Here is a 19,152-nt window from a genome sequence, read left to right on the forward strand (position 1 = left end):
CGCCCAGGTACTTGGTGGTCTCGTGGGTGCCGTCCAGGTGGTCGAGCTGCAGTGGGTCCTGGGGCTGCTGCTCCCCAGGGCCCCCGGGCTGGAGGTCCCAGCCTTCCGGGGGCTCCACGGGCAGCAGCGCCCCATGGCCGTCCTCCCACGAAGGGGCGCCCTCGTCGTAGAACAGCAGGCTCCTGGAGGGCACTGCGGATGGGCGGGAGGGCAGTGGGGTGACGGGGGGCCCCACACGGTCCACCGGCCACTTCCTGGCCCTGTGTTCAGGATGCGCGCTCTACAATCGTTCGGGCCTGGGCTGGTCACACACACTTTGCTTTACCCTCTCTGAGCCTCGGTTTACTGAGAGGGAAAATAGGGACATAAAGGCCAACCTTGTGTTGTGGAAATGCATAAAAGAGGCCAAGGGATCAAACTTGCTTAGTAAAACTGTTCAGAGAGTTAGTGCTTCCTAAGCGGAGGTCTTGGGCTTGGGGACCTGGAAGCTCTGGTTTTTTGTTTGTTTTTGTTCTTTTTGTGTACTGGGGGTCAAACCCAGGGCCTCACACATGCTAGGCAAGTGCTCTACCATCGAGCCATGCCCCCGGTCTTTTTTATTTTTAATTTTATGTTGAGGCAAGGTCTTGCTTCATTGCCCTGGCTAGTCTCTACTGTGGGATCCTCCTGCCTCAGCCTCCTGAGTAGCCATCAAATCCAGCTGAGTTCTAACCTCACCACAACTACTTATTTCATGGAGCCTTGGAATAAGTCTCGTCCCCATCTGATCCTTATGCTTGATCAAATTGTTGCAATCTTACAGACCTTTGGGAATGAGGTATACTTTGTTTTTTGGTACTGGGGATTAAACTCAGGACCCTTGCTTGCCAGACAGGTGCTGTGCCACTGAGCTAAATCCCCGGCCCTGTTTGTTTGTGCTTTGAGGGAAGGCCTCACTGTGTAGTGCAGGCTGGCCTTGAACTCACTGTGTAGCCCAGGCTGCCTCAAATTTGTGGTGATCCTCCTGCCTCAGCCTCCCAAATGCTGGGAGGATGGGTGTGCTCTACCCTGCCTGGCTTGGGAATGAGGTTTTTTCTTTTTCTTTTGGTTTTTTGAGACAGGGTCTCACTGTATAGTTCAGACTGACCTGGAACTCACTATGTAGCCCAGGCTGGTCTTGAACTCACAGCATCCTCCAGCCTCAGCCTCCCAAGTGCTGGGATTAAAGGCGTGTGCCACCAGGCCCGGCTTGGGAATGAGGTTTTCTTTAGCTGCACTTCACAGATCCATGATCAGGGTCCAGGCTACCAGGTAAGCTGATGCTCCCTCGTCCTTGCCCACTGGGCCCTAGGCCCTGACCTCCCAGATCTGACAGCGAGTGAGAGGCGGCTCTGGAATTGTGCAAGGGCCAGGCTTCGGAGGCAGCAGCTCCCAATGCCGCCTCTTCCCTCGAGCCTGTCATCCACGGCGGCAGGTGCGGCCTCTTGCACTCAGCCCCTCACCGCCTCTCCCTGCGGCCTCCTCCCTGCTCCTGTCCCCACCAGGGCCCCTCCTCTCTTGGCTTCTTGCGCCTTAGGGTCCCACACGGGTGGCTTTGAGGCCTCCGGCTGCCACCCCCCAATCCCCTCTCCCTCTCTCTGACCTTCATCTCTTTCCTCTTTCCTCTTTCTCCTCCTTCTCCTCCTCCTCCCACACCTCACCAGGTCCTGCTCCCGGGAAATGAGTTCCTCTGCCTTGGCCACTGAAGCTCACTACATTGCCTGGGCTGGGCCTAAACTCACAATCCTCCTGCCTCAGCCTCCTGAGTGCTAGGATTATAGGTGTCCATGCTTAGGTAGGGATGGCAAACATCTGAACCCAGCCACCCCGTCCTGTCCTTCAGCCAGGGTAGTCGTCACCAAGCCTTGGGGTCCTTTTAACACGGTGCTTCAGGCAGCATTAGACACCCCCTCACTCGGGCCTCAGTTTCCCCATTTGCAGAGGGAGGAGGGACGTGGACACGACGCCAACTCCAAACACAGCCCCGTCTTGGATCTGGCTGGGGAGGACTCACTCTGACTGTGGGTGTAGATGCTGTCTGCAGCCGGGTCTTCCTTCACACTCTGGGGGCCGGAGGAGAACTCGGGCAGGCAGGGCACGAGGGAGCCCAGCACCAGGACAAAGCACAAGGCCGCCACCTGCGGGAGACTTGCGGCTGAGGGCGCCCCGCCTCCCACGCCCCGCCCCCAGGGGCCTCAGGGTGCCGAAAACGCGGATCCTAAATGGAAAATACTGTTCCATTTCCTTCAGAATGGAGGCCACAGCAGGGCGGGAGAACCATCTGGAGAAGAGGAGCCCCTAGAGTCCTCGCATGCTGTAATGCACTTGATTAAAAGGCAGACGGGAAGGAACATGGTGTGTGTTATCACCCCAGTCACAGTGCGGCGGGACAAGGAAGAAGAGGCGGCTGGCAGTGCAGCCACAGCCTGTGTGGCCGTGACCTGTGGGAGAAGGGGTTGTAATCGGGAGGGCAGGTCCCGAGCTCAGCAAGAGCCCAGGCTCTGAGGACAAGGAGCCCCAAGCAGCCCCGGGTGTGAGCAGAGGCCTGAGCCAGACCGCACCCTAGGTTTATTTTTTGCAGTACTAGGTATCCAGGCCTTTGTACCAAGCAACTTTCCCAGGCCTTTTTATTTTGCGACAGCGTCTCTTAAACTGCTAAATTGCCCAGGCTGAGCTCAAACTTGAGATCCTCTCGCCTCGGCCTCCCAGAGAGCTGGGATCACAGGTCTGCACCACCACTCCCAGACTCTTCTGGGTGCCGGGGTTTTGCTCAGCCTTCTCCCCAAGTCCTTCGCTCCACAGGGGCTGTGCCAGCAGCTTCCCCAAGGGACCCACCCCTAGCTGGTTCACTGGTGTCACCCACACAGCCACACTGGGACGGTCCCATTGCCCAAGGCTCTGGCAGGCCCAGTTTCCCCAGGTGACACACCCGCGACACCACCACACCCTCGGAGCCCGGCCCGGAGGGAAGTGGGTCCTACCATGAGGCAGGTCCCAGTCTGGGTGGCCGCCATCTTGTAAGGCCTGGAGATCTTGCTGGTGACCAGCGTCTGGAGCTTCTGCAGCTGCTGGAGCAGGTTCCTGAGGAGAGCACAGTGGTTACCAGAGGGCCTGGCCAGGTAGCCATCTCTGCCTCCTCGGCCTCTCCCCGGGGGCTGGGCTGCTTCTGGCTTGGACTGCACACAGGAAGCCTGGTTCAGTTGCAAGAGAAAAAGTCACCTCCTGTGCCTGGGGAGCGGCCACCTGGGGTCTGGCTCTGTGGATGCCTGGGCCACCACAGGGAAGCTCAGGGGCACCCAGGATGCAAATGAGCAAGGCCAGACTTCTTTTTCTTTTATTCTTTTGTGGGCTTTTTTTGGTGGTACTGAGGATTGAACCCAGGACCTTACCACCGAACTACATCCTCAGCCCCCTTTGTTTTATTTTTAAATTTTGAGATAGAGTCTTACCAAGTCACTAATTTGCCCAGGCTAAGCTTGAACTTGGTGACCCTCCCGACTCAGCCTCCCCAAGTGCTGGAATTGCAGGTGAGAGACACCACACCTGACTGGCCTTCTTTTTCTTACCCCAGCCACAGACACGCTGACCTTCTGTCCTTTGCACCCCACAGCACCTTAAACTGCTAAGAAGGGAGTGTTTGGCACAGTGCCTACTAACTGGTCTCGCAAACATCTGTTTTAGTATATGTGCTGCTGAAGTGAGCATGGCAGCTACCGTTTATGTTGATTTTATTGGTGCTTTTGCTGTGATCACAACACCCATAGCACCTCTTTTACTTATGGCTCTCCATGTCAATCTCCCTTGCTCATTGTGGGCTCCCTAGCCAGTCCCACCCAGCGTGGAATCCTCCTCCATGCAGCCTGGCGGGTGCAGTTCCCAGAGTGAACAGCAGGTGGCGAAATAGCACCTAGGGCCCGGTCCTATTTCAAACCAGGGGGTGTTAAACTGTGAAGGCTCCGCCCCCACGCTGGCGATGGCGGGGTTGGAATTCTCCTGGCCAATCAGGGAGAAGCCCAGGTCGTAGGAGGAAGGGAAAGAGGAAAGTCTGGCGCTGGGGTCTTACCCGGCTGTCAGCTACATCACTGACACTGCTGTCAGCAAATACTTATTAAGGACCTAGGTAGGGTCACAGCTGGCCCCATCAAGAAATCGGAATTAAAGAAGAAAAACTAGCATTTTATGAATTGAACGTTCTTAAATGCCAAGCCCCACTCTGGAGCCTTGAATTGCTCTTATAGGACCCTCACGTGATCCTCTGAGATAGTGCACCTATGAGTCAGTTCCCTGCAGACAAAAAACCACAGAAACGGGTGCACCTGGGCACAGGGTGGGGGTTGGGGAGGACCCTGTAATCCCAGTTACTTGAGAGGCTGAGGGAGGAAGATTGCAAGTTTGGGGCCTGCCCTGAACAACAGCCTGTCTCAAAAATAAAGTGGGCATCGTGGCGAACACACCTGTGATTCCAGTACTCAGGAGGCTCAAGCAGGAGGATCGCTACGAATTCAAGGCCAGCCTGGGCCACATAGTGCGTTCAAGGCCAGCCTGAACTACATATGGAGACCATATCTCAAAAAATGAAAGGAAACGAAACAAAAAGGCTGGTGATGTGGCTCAGTGTAAAGGCCCTGGGTTCAACTGCCAGTACGGCAACAAATAAAATCAATCCTACATTTCCGGGCTCTACTGCTGGAGTTTCTATGCAGTGCACCTGGCTTAGAGTCTGCGAATCAACATTTCTCTCCCTCTGTTTTCAGGCAGGGTCCTGTTGGGTAGCCCAGGCTGGCCTTGAACTCCGGGATGGCAGCGTGTGCCCCACGCCCGCTGAGACTGCATCTCTGACAAGTCGCGGGGACGCTGTTTGGGGTGGCACCTGGGGCGCAGGAGCTCTGTCCCGCCTCCCTTGCGCGGCTCCCCAGCCTGGCGGCGGCGTTCACTACTCGTAGCTGAGGAGGCCTGGGCGCCGGGCGGACGCACAGGAGCGGCCCTGGCTCAGTCTAGCCGGGGTCCCCGGAACTCTCCTCTCCGGTACGCGGCAGGGGCCCCCACCTGTTGGCGCTCTCCAGGGTCTCCACCTTCTTCCACAGCTCGTGGTTCTCCGATGTAAACGTCTCCACCCTGGAGGGGCCAAGCAGGCACGGGCTTAGGACTCCCCCAGGCTCACCCCAGCCCAGAGCGCTGCCCGCCACCACGACCCAGCCAGCGGTCGGTGAGAGCGGCGGGGGCAGCGGGCCACGCCTCGGGCCTTACTTCTTTTCCAGGCACTCCACGTATTCCTTCTTCTTACGACGGCTCTCCTGGGCTGAGATCTGGGGGTGAGGAGGGGTAGTCAGCACCACATCTCTATTTCTGGGGCCCGATTTCGGGGCGGGCACCACTTAGGGCGCTCAGGCCGCACCCACCAGGAAGCCCCAAAGCCCAGGTGGGGTCGGGGTGCTGTGGTCCCCCTTTACCTTGTTCTTGATTTTCCTTCGAACCCTCTTCAGAGCCTTCTCCTCTGCCTTGCTGAGGGGCAGTTTGGTGGGGATGGGGTACCCCTCAGCAATCAGGGTGCGCTTCTCCTCCTCGGTCAGGAGCAGTGGCCCTGATGTCCCCTGTAATTTCTGCAAGGAGCAGGACGTGGGAGTTAGGCACCGGGCAGCCCTAGGTTCAAAGTCAAGGGTTGTTACGTGCTGTCTGTATGCTCAACTCCCTGGGCCTCAGTTTCCTCTTCTGAAAAATGGGCGGATCTGAGTTCCATCTGGGGACTCTAGCAAGCCCAGCAGGATCTTCTCCCTGGGGCTACACTCTGGAGCGCTATGGGTTTTGGGGGCCTCTTGGTCTGCTTCTCTCTGCCTCAGTTTCCTCTTTCCTCTTCACCGTGAGGCAGGGTTAGAAGACACCGCCATCTGCTAGCCAGATTTGGTCCAAGTTCAGTCTCTGAGTCCTCATGATGTGGGGATCAGACTTGGGGTGCCCTGACCCTACCCTCCATCACTCACTGGTGGGACTGACTCAGTTTCCCTCTTCCGGGGCCAGCCCACCCCCAGCTCCTTACGTGTGGGGCGGTGAGGAGGGGGGAGGTGGAGATGGCACTGGAGGAGCGGGCCACGGGCCGGGCAGGGCTGGAGGGGGGCAAGGAGTGGGGGCTCTGGGAGCCATCGCTGTCACTGCCGTGGCTGCTGGGGGGCGTCGGCGGCATCTGTACCAGATCCTCTGGGAAGAGAGGGGACTGAGTGAGCAGGGTGGCACCCGCGGGCAGGGCTGAGGCAGCAGGCGTTCAGCTTGGCACGGCAGGAAACGGGCCCTGGGCAGCAGCGGCGATGTGGTAAGCCCCTCCGTGACACAGGACAGACAGCACCAGGGCCCAGCTCCCTGTGGCCCTCGCCATGGTTGGAGAGCGCAGAGACCGGGTCCACCCCATGCCTTCCTTCCAGGATTGCGGTGTGTGTTCTGCGTCTGCCTTTTACTTTTGGAGGCAGGGTCTCAGCCCAGACTGACCTCAAACTCAGGATCCTTGCACCTCAGCTGCCTGAGTTCGAGGATGGACGCTGGAGTACAGGTGCATGTCACCACCCCTGGATCAAAGGTTCAGGCTCTTTAAGCCTCACCTCTGTAGACCCAGAGGGTGACTGGGGTCTCAAACCAGGCCTGTTGTGCGGGCTCCAACTGAGTGAGCAGCCTTCTCCCCCTTGTGTTCGACCCCAAAATGCTTAGCCAGAACCACCCAGCGTTTCCATTTCCGGTTTCAGGGCAGGTGGCAGGGATTGCAATTTCAGAAGAGCACAGGGGCCTGGCCCCCCTCCACACTGTCCCCCATCTGTCCACTCTGTAGCCTTGGTGCCAGGAAGGCCGACAGCCTGAGAGCTCTTGGGGCAGCACAGAGGGCCAGGTACTTCCGGTGCCCCAGCGCCAGGCAGGGCAGAGCCGGCCTTGTCCTTCTGGGCTTTGCACCAGGCTGGCTCCTGCAGGAGAACCCTCTCCCTCCCTTTGACATTTATTTGCCTCTTCTAGATGCCACGCTGCAAAGAGCACTGGCCTCGGAATGAGGGAGGCCCGAGGCCAAGTCCTGGCGTGGCACCTCCCAGCTGTGTGACCCCAGCCTTGGTTATGTAACCTCTCTGGCCTCCCCTCCTTAATTATTGAATGGCGGCAGAAGGGCTCTGCTCAGAGCCATGAGCGCGTGATGAGCTACTGTCTGTGAGATGCGTTAGGGACGAAGGGTGCCCTACAAGTAAGGGTCTAACACAAGCCTCTTCTCACATCTGTGTGCATCGTGTCTTCTCTCCAAGGTCCGAGGGTGTGAAACTGGCCTTATTTGCCTTTCTAGACCTTGTGGACCTAGTTCAGGGCCTGATGCATAGTAGATACTTAATCAGTGTTTGATACATTAATGAGGCAGGACTGGAAAGATTCTGCTACCCTTTCGTTGTCTGGCCAACACCAAGAAGCTCTCTGAGTCCGCTTCTTCCTTGGCTGGCCTGGGGACGAGCTCTCAAGACTCTGAAGACTCGCCATCAGCACACCCGTGTCACTGCTGGGTCACTGGTAGTTTGTCTGTGACCCCGGGATCTCGTGCGGTCTACTTGGATACAAGGACCGTCTTTTCTCTGCTTCCTCAGAGCCTGGGACTGGGAGACGCTGCCTAGTGGACTTGGATGGATGGGCGGGCAGTGGGGTAGGTTGTGGGATGGGTGGCTGGCTGGCTGGACAGATGAACAGATGGGCGGAGGATGCACAGTGAGATGGCTGGACGGACGGTCGGACAGATGGGTAGTGGGATATTCAGAGAGGCGTTGGGTGACTGGACAGTGGGTGGCTACAGAGTGGGCTTCAGTTAGTGAGTTGACGGAAGGGTTAGCAGGGGTGTCGATATGATGGTGGAAGTCACAGACCGAAGGAGGGGGCTGGAGGAGGGAGCCCGGATGACGGAGAATGGGTAGGCTCGGGAGGACAGGATAGTTAGGGGACAATTGGGGAGTTTCAAGGGTGGGGTCCCGGGTGGACCAAGGGCGGAAGATGCCGTCTGCCCAATACTTGAGGGAAAAAGAACCTTTCCCCAGACACACTCACCTGGTGTCACTTTGAGGAACTGGCTCACCTCCTGGGGCTCTGCTTTGATCACTGGCAGCGGAGTCATCTCTCCTGGAGCCTGAGGGAGGACAGGTCCAAGTCTGTCAGCTGTCTCTGGTGGGGTCCCCACCCTCCGCCACCCCACGTTCCTCCCTGAGGCTGAGTGTCTGCCCTATGGTCAAGACAGTGGCCCGGCTTGGGGTTCTGGACACAGCCAGTGTGTCCGGTGGCAAGGTCTCATGCCACACCTAAGAGGACAGGATGTGACCGAGTAGTGTAGTTCAGACTTACAGCTCAGAACAGGAGGGCTTCCTGTGGCCTCTGAGGCCAGGCCACCTCCTTGGGGGAGGCTGACCCTGGGCTGTGAAGGTCACTTAGGTCTTCGTACGTGGGTTACCCTGAGCACCAGAGATAATGTCTGGCTGCTATAGTTTAGTTCCAAAGTATCCCCCAAGGGTCTCATGTGTTCAGAGGTGGGCTTCTGGGGGGTAACAGGATCATGGGGTGCTATACTGATCAGTCGGTCCACCACCGATGAGTCCACTGCTGACTTGCTGTTCGGAGTTGGGGCCTGGTAGGCGATAGGGGGTGTGGCCCGGAAGAGTGACTTCCTGGCTGCCATGAGGTGAGTACCTTTCCTCTGCCACACACTTCTGCCGCCTGCTTCTGCCTTGGAATTGGCCTACCATGGACTATACCCTCTGAAACCTCTGCTCTTTTCAGTTGCGGTATTGGATATTTTCTCCCAGTGATGGGAAAACGACTGGCACCCCGAAGCTGTCCAATGCTGGGGGATGTGGCGTAAAACAGCACAGAAGGAAGGATTCCTTGGCTGAGGCTCAGTCCCATAGGAGAGGTAAGAGTAGAATCCAGAAAAAGGACCTGGGAGCAATGAGAGCCTCCAATGGAGTTTAGGTAAGGGATGGATGGAATCAGATTTACCTGTTTAATAAACATAACCATTTCAACTTATTTATATTAAACTCGCCCAGGAACACACACGGCTTCACACAAGTGACACCCACATGTATGTGAGTGGTGGTCTCTTAGAGGGAGGTATAGTTTTGGGTGCTGGACTGGGGGCCATCTCTCCCTGCGGGGTCTGTAGTTGGCACAGAGGCTCTCATGGTCTGCGTGGGACACAGAGTCCTGGATACAGGAAGTTCAGGCTAGTCTGGAACTCACTGCCATCCTCCTGCCTCAGCCTCCCAATTGCTGCGATTAGTGGTCTGTGCCACTACGCCCGACTTCTGGGAAGTAACCTGGGGTGTCTCGGTCTCTGAGACCCCGGCCAGGCTTTCTGCACACAGGGAGGACCTCAGCTCGCTGTGAAGGTGCTGTGGCACATGCCATCACAGCACAGTGAAGGGCAGCCAGGGGAGGCAGAGGCCTGCTCTGGGCTTCTGATGCTCAGTTCCGAGGGCTGTGGTGCCCTCCTGTTCAGCCTGTCCCACAGACCGCTGGCCCCTCCCCTACCCCACCACGGTCCCCAGGCTCACCTGGTGGGGGATGGGCAGCCTGGACAGGGGGCTGAGGCTCAGCAGGGGTGTGGGGGCCATGGTGGCAGCGGCGGCCATGGCTGAGGAGGCGGCCAGCGGGTCCACGGGCAGCTCCGGGCTCTGCTCCTGCTTCACCGTGATGGAGCAGAGTTTGTGTGCCAGTGCCCACGCTCCGTGTTCCACGTCTGGGGGAAGCGGCAGGACTCAGCTCAGGGGAATCCCAGCCCCTCCTGCCCCGGCTGCGCCCATAGAGCCGCTGGGGTGTAGGGCAGGGAGGGACCAGTGGGTGCCCTTGGGCAGTGACAGCGTGGGTGGAAGAGCCCAGGGCATCTTCTGCATGGGGGCAGTGGGGCTGGATCCTTCCTGACTGGCTGGGTGACCTTAGGCAAGTTGCTTACCCTCTCTGAGCCTGGGCTTCTTAAGCTTTCAAACAAGGAAAGAAACAGACATACCTAATTGGGAAGTTTGGAGGATTCCATAACAGGAATGCACAGAAACTACTCATCCCAGCCTTGGAAGATGGGCCAGAGCTATGATTTATCCAAAGGTGATGAGAGGCTGAAGCTTTTTGTTGTTGTTGTTGTTTTTCCCATTAGTACTGGTGATTGAACTCAGAACCTTTACACTGTTAGTCCAGACTATCCTTGAATTCATGGTGATCCTCCTGCCTCAGCCACCCCAGTGCTGGGATTACAGATGTGAGTCATAATGCCCAGCTGAATGAGTCATTTTTTAAAAGATTGCTCTGCAGGAGAGGAAGGAAGGAATGGGCGGCTCTGGCAGGAAGGAGGCAGGGAGCCTTGTGGGAGGTGCTGAAATAAATCACCCGCAGGCAAGAGGCTTAGGCGGGAATAGAGGGAAGCAGAGGGGAGGGAGATTCCAGGCCTGGGGGCAGGGGGCGGGCTCGTGAGGCCCAAGACTGGCGAATGGAGCCCACCTCCTGCCCACTAGGGGTCTTCCAGTCTCACCCTGCGGGCGTCCTCACCCCGGGGCAGCCCACAGAGGAAGGGCCCGCAGAGCCACTTTGGGTGGGAGAGGGGTCTGCGGCTCCCAGGCCGGGCGCCATCCAGCGCCTGCCATGGGAACACCCAGCATCTTCCCAAATTACAGGTCAGGCCACCAGCCTCCCTCTGGAGAGCCACCTCCATGAAGGCCCAGAGACAAATTGCTTTAAAAATAGATTTGGGAGCCAGGCGTGGTGGCGGACACCTATAATCCCAGCACGGACGAGGCTGAGGCAGGAGAAGCACTGCACATTTGAGGCCAGTCTGGGCTCCATAGGGAGGTCCCTGTCTCAAAAGAAATAGACGTGGGGACCGGGGATTTAGCCCAGTGGTTCTGCGGCCTGCCTCAGAAGCAAAAGGTCACAATTTCAATTCCTGGTACCAAAAAAGAAAAAAAAGACATGGGGTGGCAGAGGGGCAGCTGGGCTGGCCCAGCAGAGATGAGTAGAGATCCTGTCACGGAAGGGGCCCCACATGCCTGGCCTTCCCCAGGCGGGGGTACAAGGCCGCATCCAGTCCACCTGCCGTCCCGATGGGGTGCAGAGGCCGGGCTCCCGGGCGGCTCATCTCCAAGCCCACCAGTTTCCTTCCTCCCACGTGGCATGGCTCTCTCCATCTGAGAGATGGGACAATTAACAAACACAGGGCCACGGCCGCTGCAGCAGGGGAGTAAGGAGCTGTCCACTGTTGGAGCCGCTCCTCGTATTAACGGGACTTTAGTGTGCACAAAGAAAACATATTAATTACTGATTCATACAGCTGGGGGCTTTATGAATATTTAATCCTGTCTGGAGCTTTCAAGGTACATTTTAAAGTTTTATGACTGAAGAAACAGAGATCCAGAGTGCTTAAGGAACTTGCTCAGTGTCACCCAGCAGCCATGAGGACACCCAGATGATACACATCAGGCATTGTTAGGTTCCCAACCCAGTAGCTCTTGATGCCTCTGCCAGGGTGTGGGGCAGATGAGGTCAAGAGATGGAGGCTGCCTCTTACATGCCAATTCTTCTCCGTGTGTGTGTGTGTGTGTGTGCGCGTGTGTGTGTGTGTGTGTGTGATATACTGAACCCAGGCCCTTTGTGCTAAGCTATATCTCTGGCCTTATTTATTTATTAGGACAGAGTCCTGCTATGTAGTTCAGGCTGGCCTTGAACTCACAGCAATTCTCCTGCCTCAGCCTCCCAAGTTCTGGGATTCCAGGGAGCCACACACCCCAAGAGGGTTACTAGGTGGCTCCTCTGTGGGTCAGGTCCTTTCTGGCCTGGGCTCTCCAGGGTGCCGCCACCTCTCACCTTCTGTGGTGTCCTCCATCTTGATGGGCACCAGAGGGCTCTGGGGTGCTGAGTCCCCGCTCAGTGAGTAGCTGTGCTCTGCCTGGATGGCTGGCGCTGGGGGGTCTAGTTCCATGTCCAGCAGGGGGCTCTTCTCATCCAGCGCTGGGTCATCGAAGAAGCTGCTGAACAGGTCGTTGGAGAAGTCGTCCATGTTCTCCACGAAGTGGTCCAAGTGCTCGGGGAAGTGCTGTGGGGGAGGGGGCAGGGACAGCCTCAGTGGGGCCCCTTCTCGTCCTGCTCCCATGTCATCTCCCCCGAACTCCCCACCAACCCTGGTTCTTGTCTGGCCTTGAACTCACTACATAGCCCAGGCTGGTCTCAAACTCCTGTCAATTCTCCTGCCTCAGCCTCCTGAGTGCAGGGATTACAGGTGTGCACCACCACCCCTGGCTTCCAAATTGTTATACTAGGAGTTCTGATCCTGGTCTGGACACTTCTAGCTATGACTCAGGCAAACTGTGGGTGATGACTCATGAATGGGTTATGAAATCAATGTAGTGGGTCACAGCCAGAATTTTCTAAAATGTATTTTTAAAATTTTCACTTGACACACACTAATTACCCACATTTATGGGGTACAGTGTGACATTTCAATACATGGCCATGATGTGTAATGACTGGGTTGGGGTCACTAGCACAGCCATCACGTTTATCATTTCTTCATGTTAGAAAGATTGAAAATCCTGTGTACTAGTTATGTTGAAATAGACAATTGCTCAGAAGGCTGAGGCAGGAGAACTGCTGAAGGTTTGAGGCCAGCCTGGGCTCCACAGTGAGGTTCAAGGCCAGCCAGTACTACATAGTGAGACCTTGTCTTAAAACATTAAAAAAAAAAAAAAAAACTGATAAAAATCTTGGTTTCTGTGATCTTGGAAAAGTTAAGTAAACTGTGGTTCATTTCATTCTCTGTACTGTGAGGCCAGTAATAGTTCCTACTTGCTGAGATTGTTACGAGGATTTGACTAATTAATAAAGGTATAGCATCAGCAGAGGCCCTGGCACATAATAATTACTCAACAAATGTTGGGCCAGGGATGTGGCTCAGTGGCACTGCGCCTGCCTGGCAAGTGCCAGGTCCTGAGTTCAATCCCCGGTACTGAGAAAAAAAATGTTAATAAACAAATTTTAATGAAGCATTCTGGGAACTGTTATATAGTAGGTGCTTATAAGCTTTTTTTTCCCCCCTCTTATAAGCTTGGGGCCGGGGATTTAGCTCAGTGGTTCCGCTGTCTGCCTCACAAGCACAAGGACCAGAGTTCAACCCCCAGTACAAAAATAAATAAATAAATAAATATAGTTTGGCTGGATGTGGGGATCCAGTAATCCAAGCTACTCAGGAAGCTGAGGCAGGAGGATTACAAGTTTGAGGCCAGCCTGGGCAATTTACCAAGACCCTGTTTTAAAATAAAATGGAAAGGAGAAAAAAAAAAAGAAAGAAAAGAAAAGAAAGGACGGCTGGGAAGTAGCTCAGTAGCACTTGCTTCATATGAAAGAGGACCTGGGTTCAATCTCCAGTACTGGGGGGAAAAACGAATTAGAAATATCAATATTGTCTGTTCATCTTTGTTGAAGAGTGCATTTGCTGGTAGGCTACAAGAGAGGGCATGGTTGCTTCAGCTACTGGATTCCCCCTGGTGCACAGTTAAGGACGGGCTTTATAGGACTGGCTGAAGATCCAGAGTCTGGTTTTGCTTTGTTTTGTTTGGTACTGGGATGGAACTCAGGACCTTTTGCCTGCCAGGCAGGCGAGGTGCCACTGAGCTAAATCTCTGGCACAGTTCTGTTTTGTTTTGAGACAATGTCTTGATATGTAGTTCACGCTGGCCTTGACTTTAACTCTCAGCCATCCTCCTGCCTCAGCCTTCCGAGTGCTGGAATTATAAGCATGCCCCACCGCGCACAGCTTAGTTATTGTTAATTATCATCATCATAAAATCCACAGTTTACAACAGTGCCCGATGAGAGGATTCAGAGAGATGAGTTCAGAAACCCCATGCCAGGTCCCTCTCCAGTTCCCGCTTCCCAGGGAGCAGGAGTGGAGTGGTCCTCCTCCGTTTCTGTATTCTCCCCGCACCACTCAATTCCATCCTCACAACTACCTGATGACAAGACAAGGAAGCTAATCTCTGCATTCAACAGAGAAACTGAGGCCTGGGGAACTGGGAAAGCAGGGAGGGGCCCACAGTCAAGCCAGCACTTCTCTCTGGCCAGTTTGCCAGACTGAGTCCCTGCGGCAGGTCTCTGGTTTCTCACCACTAGCTCAGCACAGTGGTGCACTGGAATCCCAGCACTCCGGAGGCTGAGGCAGAGCTGCTGCAAGTTCCACTACACAGCAAGACCTTGTCTCAATAAACTAAACCAAAACCCAAAGAGAAACAAAAAAAATAAACACAGGAGAGGGGACTGGATCTTGTACCTGGAGGGCAATGCCACTAGTATCAGCTGTCCATCAGGTGGGCAGCACCAGGCCGCCAGGGGCCTCAGGAGAACAAGTCTCTGCCCATACCTGTGAACCTTTTATGCCCCCCCCCCAACGCCCAGCCTGCGGTGTTGGCTGGGCCTGGATCCGAGCCGCAGAGCCGGGCCAGCCCAGCAGGGGGCGCTTCCCGTCCCAGCCCTGGGGTCTCTCCAAGGCCGGCTGTGGGGCTGCGTGTTGCGGGGAGGGAGGGTGAGTCAGTGCTGCGGCCTCCGGGCTGTGTCTCAGGCGATAAGAGCGCGCCAAGCCCCTTCCCCGGGCCTGGGAGAGGAGAGGAGGCGCTGCCTCCCGTTCAGGCTGGGGTCCCTGCAGACCTTGGCGCCAAGCCCACGGGAACCTGCGAGGGAGCGCTGCAGCCTGCTTTTAGGAGAAGCCCCCACCCCCACCCTACCTGCTGGAAACAGCAGCTAAAGCCCAGCAGGACGAAGCATCAGAGCAGCCAGGCCCGCGGGTGAGGGGAGCTAGTCAGGGACAGCAGGGTGGGTGGAGGCCACTGAGATGCTGGGGCCTCCCTGCTCCGCGCTTTCTGGGGCGCGATGGTGGTGGGCCGTCCCAGCACCCCACATCCACCATCAGGTCTCTGCTCAGGGTGCCTGCTTCCATCCGGTGGCCCCCACCTAGGAGCTCAGTAGTTCTAGCTTAGAGGCAGGCGGGACCCGAGACAGCTCATGGTCTCTCAGCCTCTCATTTGCTAAGATGAGGTCCAGAGAAAGAAGCCACCCTCCCCCCGGGTCACACAGCGAGCTGGGGCTGTTGAGGGGAGGGTTCCCTGCAGCTCCGGGTGGTCCCCACTTCTCCCTCTGTGCCCACCTAACCCATTCCTGGAAAGCCTACTCCAGACTCTTCGTACCTCCGCAGCTCCAGCCTGGCCCCTTATTTCCTTCCTCATCCTCAATTCCAGCTCACACCGAGGGAAAGTGGGAGGGGAAGTGGGGAGCCGGCAGCCAGGAGTCCAAGAAGGGTGGAGGGTCGTGCGTCGAGGTTGTGAGGGGGAGGGCGCTTCTGGGGCGCTTCAGCCTTCTACGGGGGTGCCTTTCCAGACAACGGGGAGAGAAGCCAGAGAAGGAAACATTATGATTTGTTTCCCTCCTCGTTAGAGACTTTTTCCTACAGAGGTGCCAATATAAGCTTCTTGGCTGCCACGCGCAGCCAGCGGCGGCTCCACTGTCTTGGAGGTGAGCTTCCCCGGCTCACCCCCTTGCAGACCTGCACACGAACACTAAGGCGATACCTCCGGCCTGGACAGCCGCCCGCCCTTTATATGTGAGAGGGTCATCCGGGTCTAGCAGCCCAGCGCAGCCCACGAATGGTTAACCCGGGCGAGCTTGGGACCGCCCTCTATCGGAATCCCACCTGCTCATTGGTCAGAGCCTCAAGCTCTTGGCCAATAGGAAGAGTCTGCAAGCCACCACCCGCAGAGGGCAATGGAGGTGTGAGGAAGAAGGTCCCAGCCTTCGCAGCACGGAGTGTGGGGACCAGGTCTCCCCGGGTCCCCCCTGTTGCCCTGCTGTGTCCGGAACCGCAGTCTCCCACGGTGTCCCAATACCCTAACCAATAGCATGGCCCCGCCCCTTGCCCAGCGAGGCGGGGCAAATGGAGAGGGAGGTCTCCCACTTGGATCCCAGCTGGAGGGGTGCATCGGCCCGGGGTTCTCCAGCCTCTTGGCCGCTCTTCCACCCCACCACCAGGAACCCACTCAGGGCGCATGCCTGGGGCAGGGGTCTCTGTCCCTGTGGGAGAGAGGGAACATCGCTGGGGCGGTGATGGGATTGCCCTGGTTCTTCCGCGTCCCCCAAGCCCACCACTAGGGTCAGTGTCAGACCAAGGTTCTGAGGACACCAGGGGTTGCTGGGGGTGCGGCAGAGAAGGGTCCCCACCTAAAAGCAGCCCGGTGCGCCCTTTCCCGCAGGCCCCCAGCTCTTCCTCATCCCCGCCCCTCCCCCCACCTAGGCTGATTCAGTCTGCGCTGGGGAAAGGAGGGAGAATACCAGCGTGGGTCAGGGCTGAGCTGTGGGATATGGAGTGGGGGTAATCCCGATCCCGAACATTCCTTCCGAGACAGCGAGCCCTGGGGAGAGGCCTCTCACATTTCCCCCTCTCCTGCCCCGCAGTCTGGGCACACAGACATCCCCTCCCCAAACACGCTGCCCCGCACATTCCCGGGTGGTTACTGGCCTCGTGGTCACTCGAAAATTGCTCTCATTTCAAGCTGCAGGGCCGCTAGTCTGAGTCACTGCTGTGCTCAGTGTGTGGGGGTGGGGGGCTGGGCTAAGTGAGCAGGGATAGGAGGTGGCCCTGGGTCCTCAGCTGTCATCAGATCTCCATGTCTTCAGGGGTCCTAAGAGACACAGGACTTGACTTCCCAGAGTCAGACTCTGCTTCTTGGCAGAGGGAAGATGGCCCTGGACTGATTTAGGAAGCCCCAGTTAAAGATTCCAGGTCAGGTGGACCCGCTGCTCTAGGTCCCAGTTCTCAGTGGTTATGTCCCTAACCCTAAGCAGGGCGTCAGAGGCAGAATTAGTACTGAGAGTGGGCTCCTTCCTCTGTGCTGGCCTCTCTGGGCCTGGAAGAGATGCAGCCGGCCTTCTCATACCTTCTGGGGTCCCGGGGGTGTGTGCATTGTTCCAGCCCCTGCTGCTTATCCTCTGATCCCCACACACCCCAGGAAGGAGCTGCTGAGGCCTGTATCCCCCCTGCTGAACAGCTCACTGCGCAGCCCAAGACCACCGAGGCAGAGATGCTCACTGTGTGGGTATGCACCTGCTTCCTGGACGTGGGCCGGGAGGTTCTGCTTATGCAGGGAATCTCACTTGTCTGACACCACACAATGGAAGCTGCATCCACCCAGGGATGAGTCCAGCTCATCTCCACAGCCTCGTGTGCACACTCTCACACGCACGCACCTAGGTGGACACTGTCAGACATGAGCTCAGACTCAACCGTGGTGTCAGAGGTGATCTCAGGGATGCAGATTCGAATCTGCACACTGGGCTGGCGGTGCGACTCAGTGGCAGGGACTTGCAGAGCATACTAGAAGCCTCGAGCCCCCTCGCAGCACTGCACATAATGAGCAGACTCAAAACACAACAACTACACGCGATCACATATGTGTGTGGCCTCCCATTCACCCTCCTGGTTAGCTTCACACAAACATACGCACTATTGTGAATGACCACGGAACTCAACGCTGAGTGGGCCTAGCCACTGCCTACAGAAAGGATTTGGGAGTCCCTGGCTTGCCCAGGGCTGGGACTGGAGGAGGGGCTGCAGTGGGGAGGGAACCTTCTGTGCCAGTGCACACTGGGAAAGGGAAAGGCACAGGCTGGCTGGCACTGCCACAGGCTGCTTCTTGCAGAGCAGGTGTCGGGAAGGTCTCATGCCCTCTGCAGTCCCCAGCCCAGCAGTCTAGGCCTCTGCTTCTGACTCCACCCAAGATCCCCTGGTTCCCAGCCAATCCCTGGCATCTTCGGGCCACGGCCCAGCCCAGGGTGCAGGTGCCAGGCTCTGTCTGGGCAGGAGGAAGCAATGGCAGCAAGCACTGTCCCCCAGGGCTAGGATTCTCTGTGACTGGCACCCCTGAGGCCATGGAAGCCCATGGTCCATATGCAGCAGCCAGAGGATCCCCGTGGGACAGCTCAGGAACTGGAAGCCAGGTGCCAGGCCTGGTACTGTGAGCCTCTGGAGAAGAAGGGCAGTGGTCACCTTTGTTTATCCATATTCATACATTCGCACGGTACTTACTGAGCACCTACTATGTGCCTGGCGGCCAGCTCTGTACATAGAGATGAATGGGCCTGTTTCCTGCTGTCATCTATGAAAAGGAGTCCATGCCTTGAAGTCTGATTCCTCTTCAGAGTTTGATCAAGAAAGATCTAAACCGAGTGTAATGGCACATACCTGTAATCCCAGCACCCATAAGGCTGAGGCAGGAGGATTGCTATGAGTTCAAGGCCAGCCTGAACTACATAGTGAGATCCTGTCTCAAAAGTATCCAAAAAAAAAAAGAGGAAGAAGAAAGTTGTAAAACCCCAAGTGACTATGTAATTCTCAGCTCAATAATAATCAATGACTCCCTACTACCCTGAGGATAGAGTCCAAGTGCCTCTGTGTAATTGGAAATGATCTGTGCCTATTGCCTCTGTCCTGCTATATCCAGTTCTTATCCATATCTCTCAAGTGTAGCAAGCTCGGAAGTTTCAGATGTTTGCTGACTGACTACCAGAGAGGAACACCGGTGAGCCAATGCATCTACATGCTTGCTTGTGTTGCAGAGCTCCGGGAATGACTGTCGTGGACCCTGTGCCCACGCCAGCTTCTCTTGGACAGAGTTTCCATTTTCCTGGCCTCCTTCCCTTGGCCTCTCCCCGGTGGGGCCTGCTGTACCCATCCTCTGGGTTGTTTGTGCCCAAGACGCTCTTATCCTGAAGCCCCAGGTAGACCAGTTACCTGGGGAGCACAGGGCCTGCTCTGTGCTGGAGGAGCAGCCTGAGGCTCAGGCCAAGCCCAAGTGGCCTAGTGGCCAATCAGGCGGAGCTGCCTCAAGGCCCGGGCCAGCTGGAGCCCACAGCGGCCCTGGCTAGGATCTTTAGCCGCTCCCTCTGCTTGGTGCACTCAGCATTGGGCCTCTGGCTTCCTCAGGTCCCAGCCGGTCTGAACTGTGCTCGGGTTTTATTTTTGGAAAAGGTGGCACTGTATTCTCTCCGATTTACTCCCTTCCTGCAGGGAAGGTGCAGGACCCATGGGCTCGGCTGGGGATCAGGCTGCGACCCTGA

At 56.7% G+C, this 19,152-nt stretch overlaps 1 protein-coding gene across 1 annotated transcript in view; it reads right to left on the minus strand.

Annotated features, from left to right (window-relative positions):
- The window catches only part of Creb3l1 (cAMP responsive element binding protein 3 like 1), a 17,786-nt gene extending 2,175 nt beyond the window's left edge, over positions 1 to 15,611 (minus strand). The window contains exons 1-11 of the mRNA XM_033756811.1: positions 15,231 to 15,611; positions 11,863 to 12,091; positions 9,567 to 9,751; positions 8,068 to 8,146; positions 6,053 to 6,210; positions 5,469 to 5,618; positions 5,266 to 5,324; positions 5,065 to 5,133; positions 3,000 to 3,099; positions 2,033 to 2,156; positions 4 to 192 (exon numbers count right to left, since the gene is read on the minus strand). Coding sequence (XP_033612702.1) covers positions 4 to 192; positions 2,033 to 2,156; positions 3,000 to 3,099; positions 5,065 to 5,133; positions 5,266 to 5,324; positions 5,469 to 5,618; positions 6,053 to 6,210; positions 8,068 to 8,146; positions 9,567 to 9,751; positions 11,863 to 12,091; positions 15,231 to 15,269 — 1,381 coding nt within the window. The 5' untranslated portion in view covers positions 15,270 to 15,611. The remainder of the gene's footprint in view (positions 1 to 3; positions 193 to 2,032; positions 2,157 to 2,999; positions 3,100 to 5,064; positions 5,134 to 5,265; positions 5,325 to 5,468; positions 5,619 to 6,052; positions 6,211 to 8,067; positions 8,147 to 9,566; positions 9,752 to 11,862; positions 12,092 to 15,230) is intronic.
- Between the last annotated feature and the right edge of the window lie 3,541 nt (positions 15,612 to 19,152).

This window comes from Fukomys damarensis, unplaced genomic scaffold (genome assembly GCF_012274545.1).
Source record: "Fukomys damarensis isolate Sample0158 unplaced genomic scaffold, DMR_v1.0_HiC HiC_scaffold_27, whole genome shotgun sequence".
NCBI lineage: Eukaryota > Metazoa > Chordata > Mammalia > Rodentia > Bathyergidae > Fukomys > Fukomys damarensis.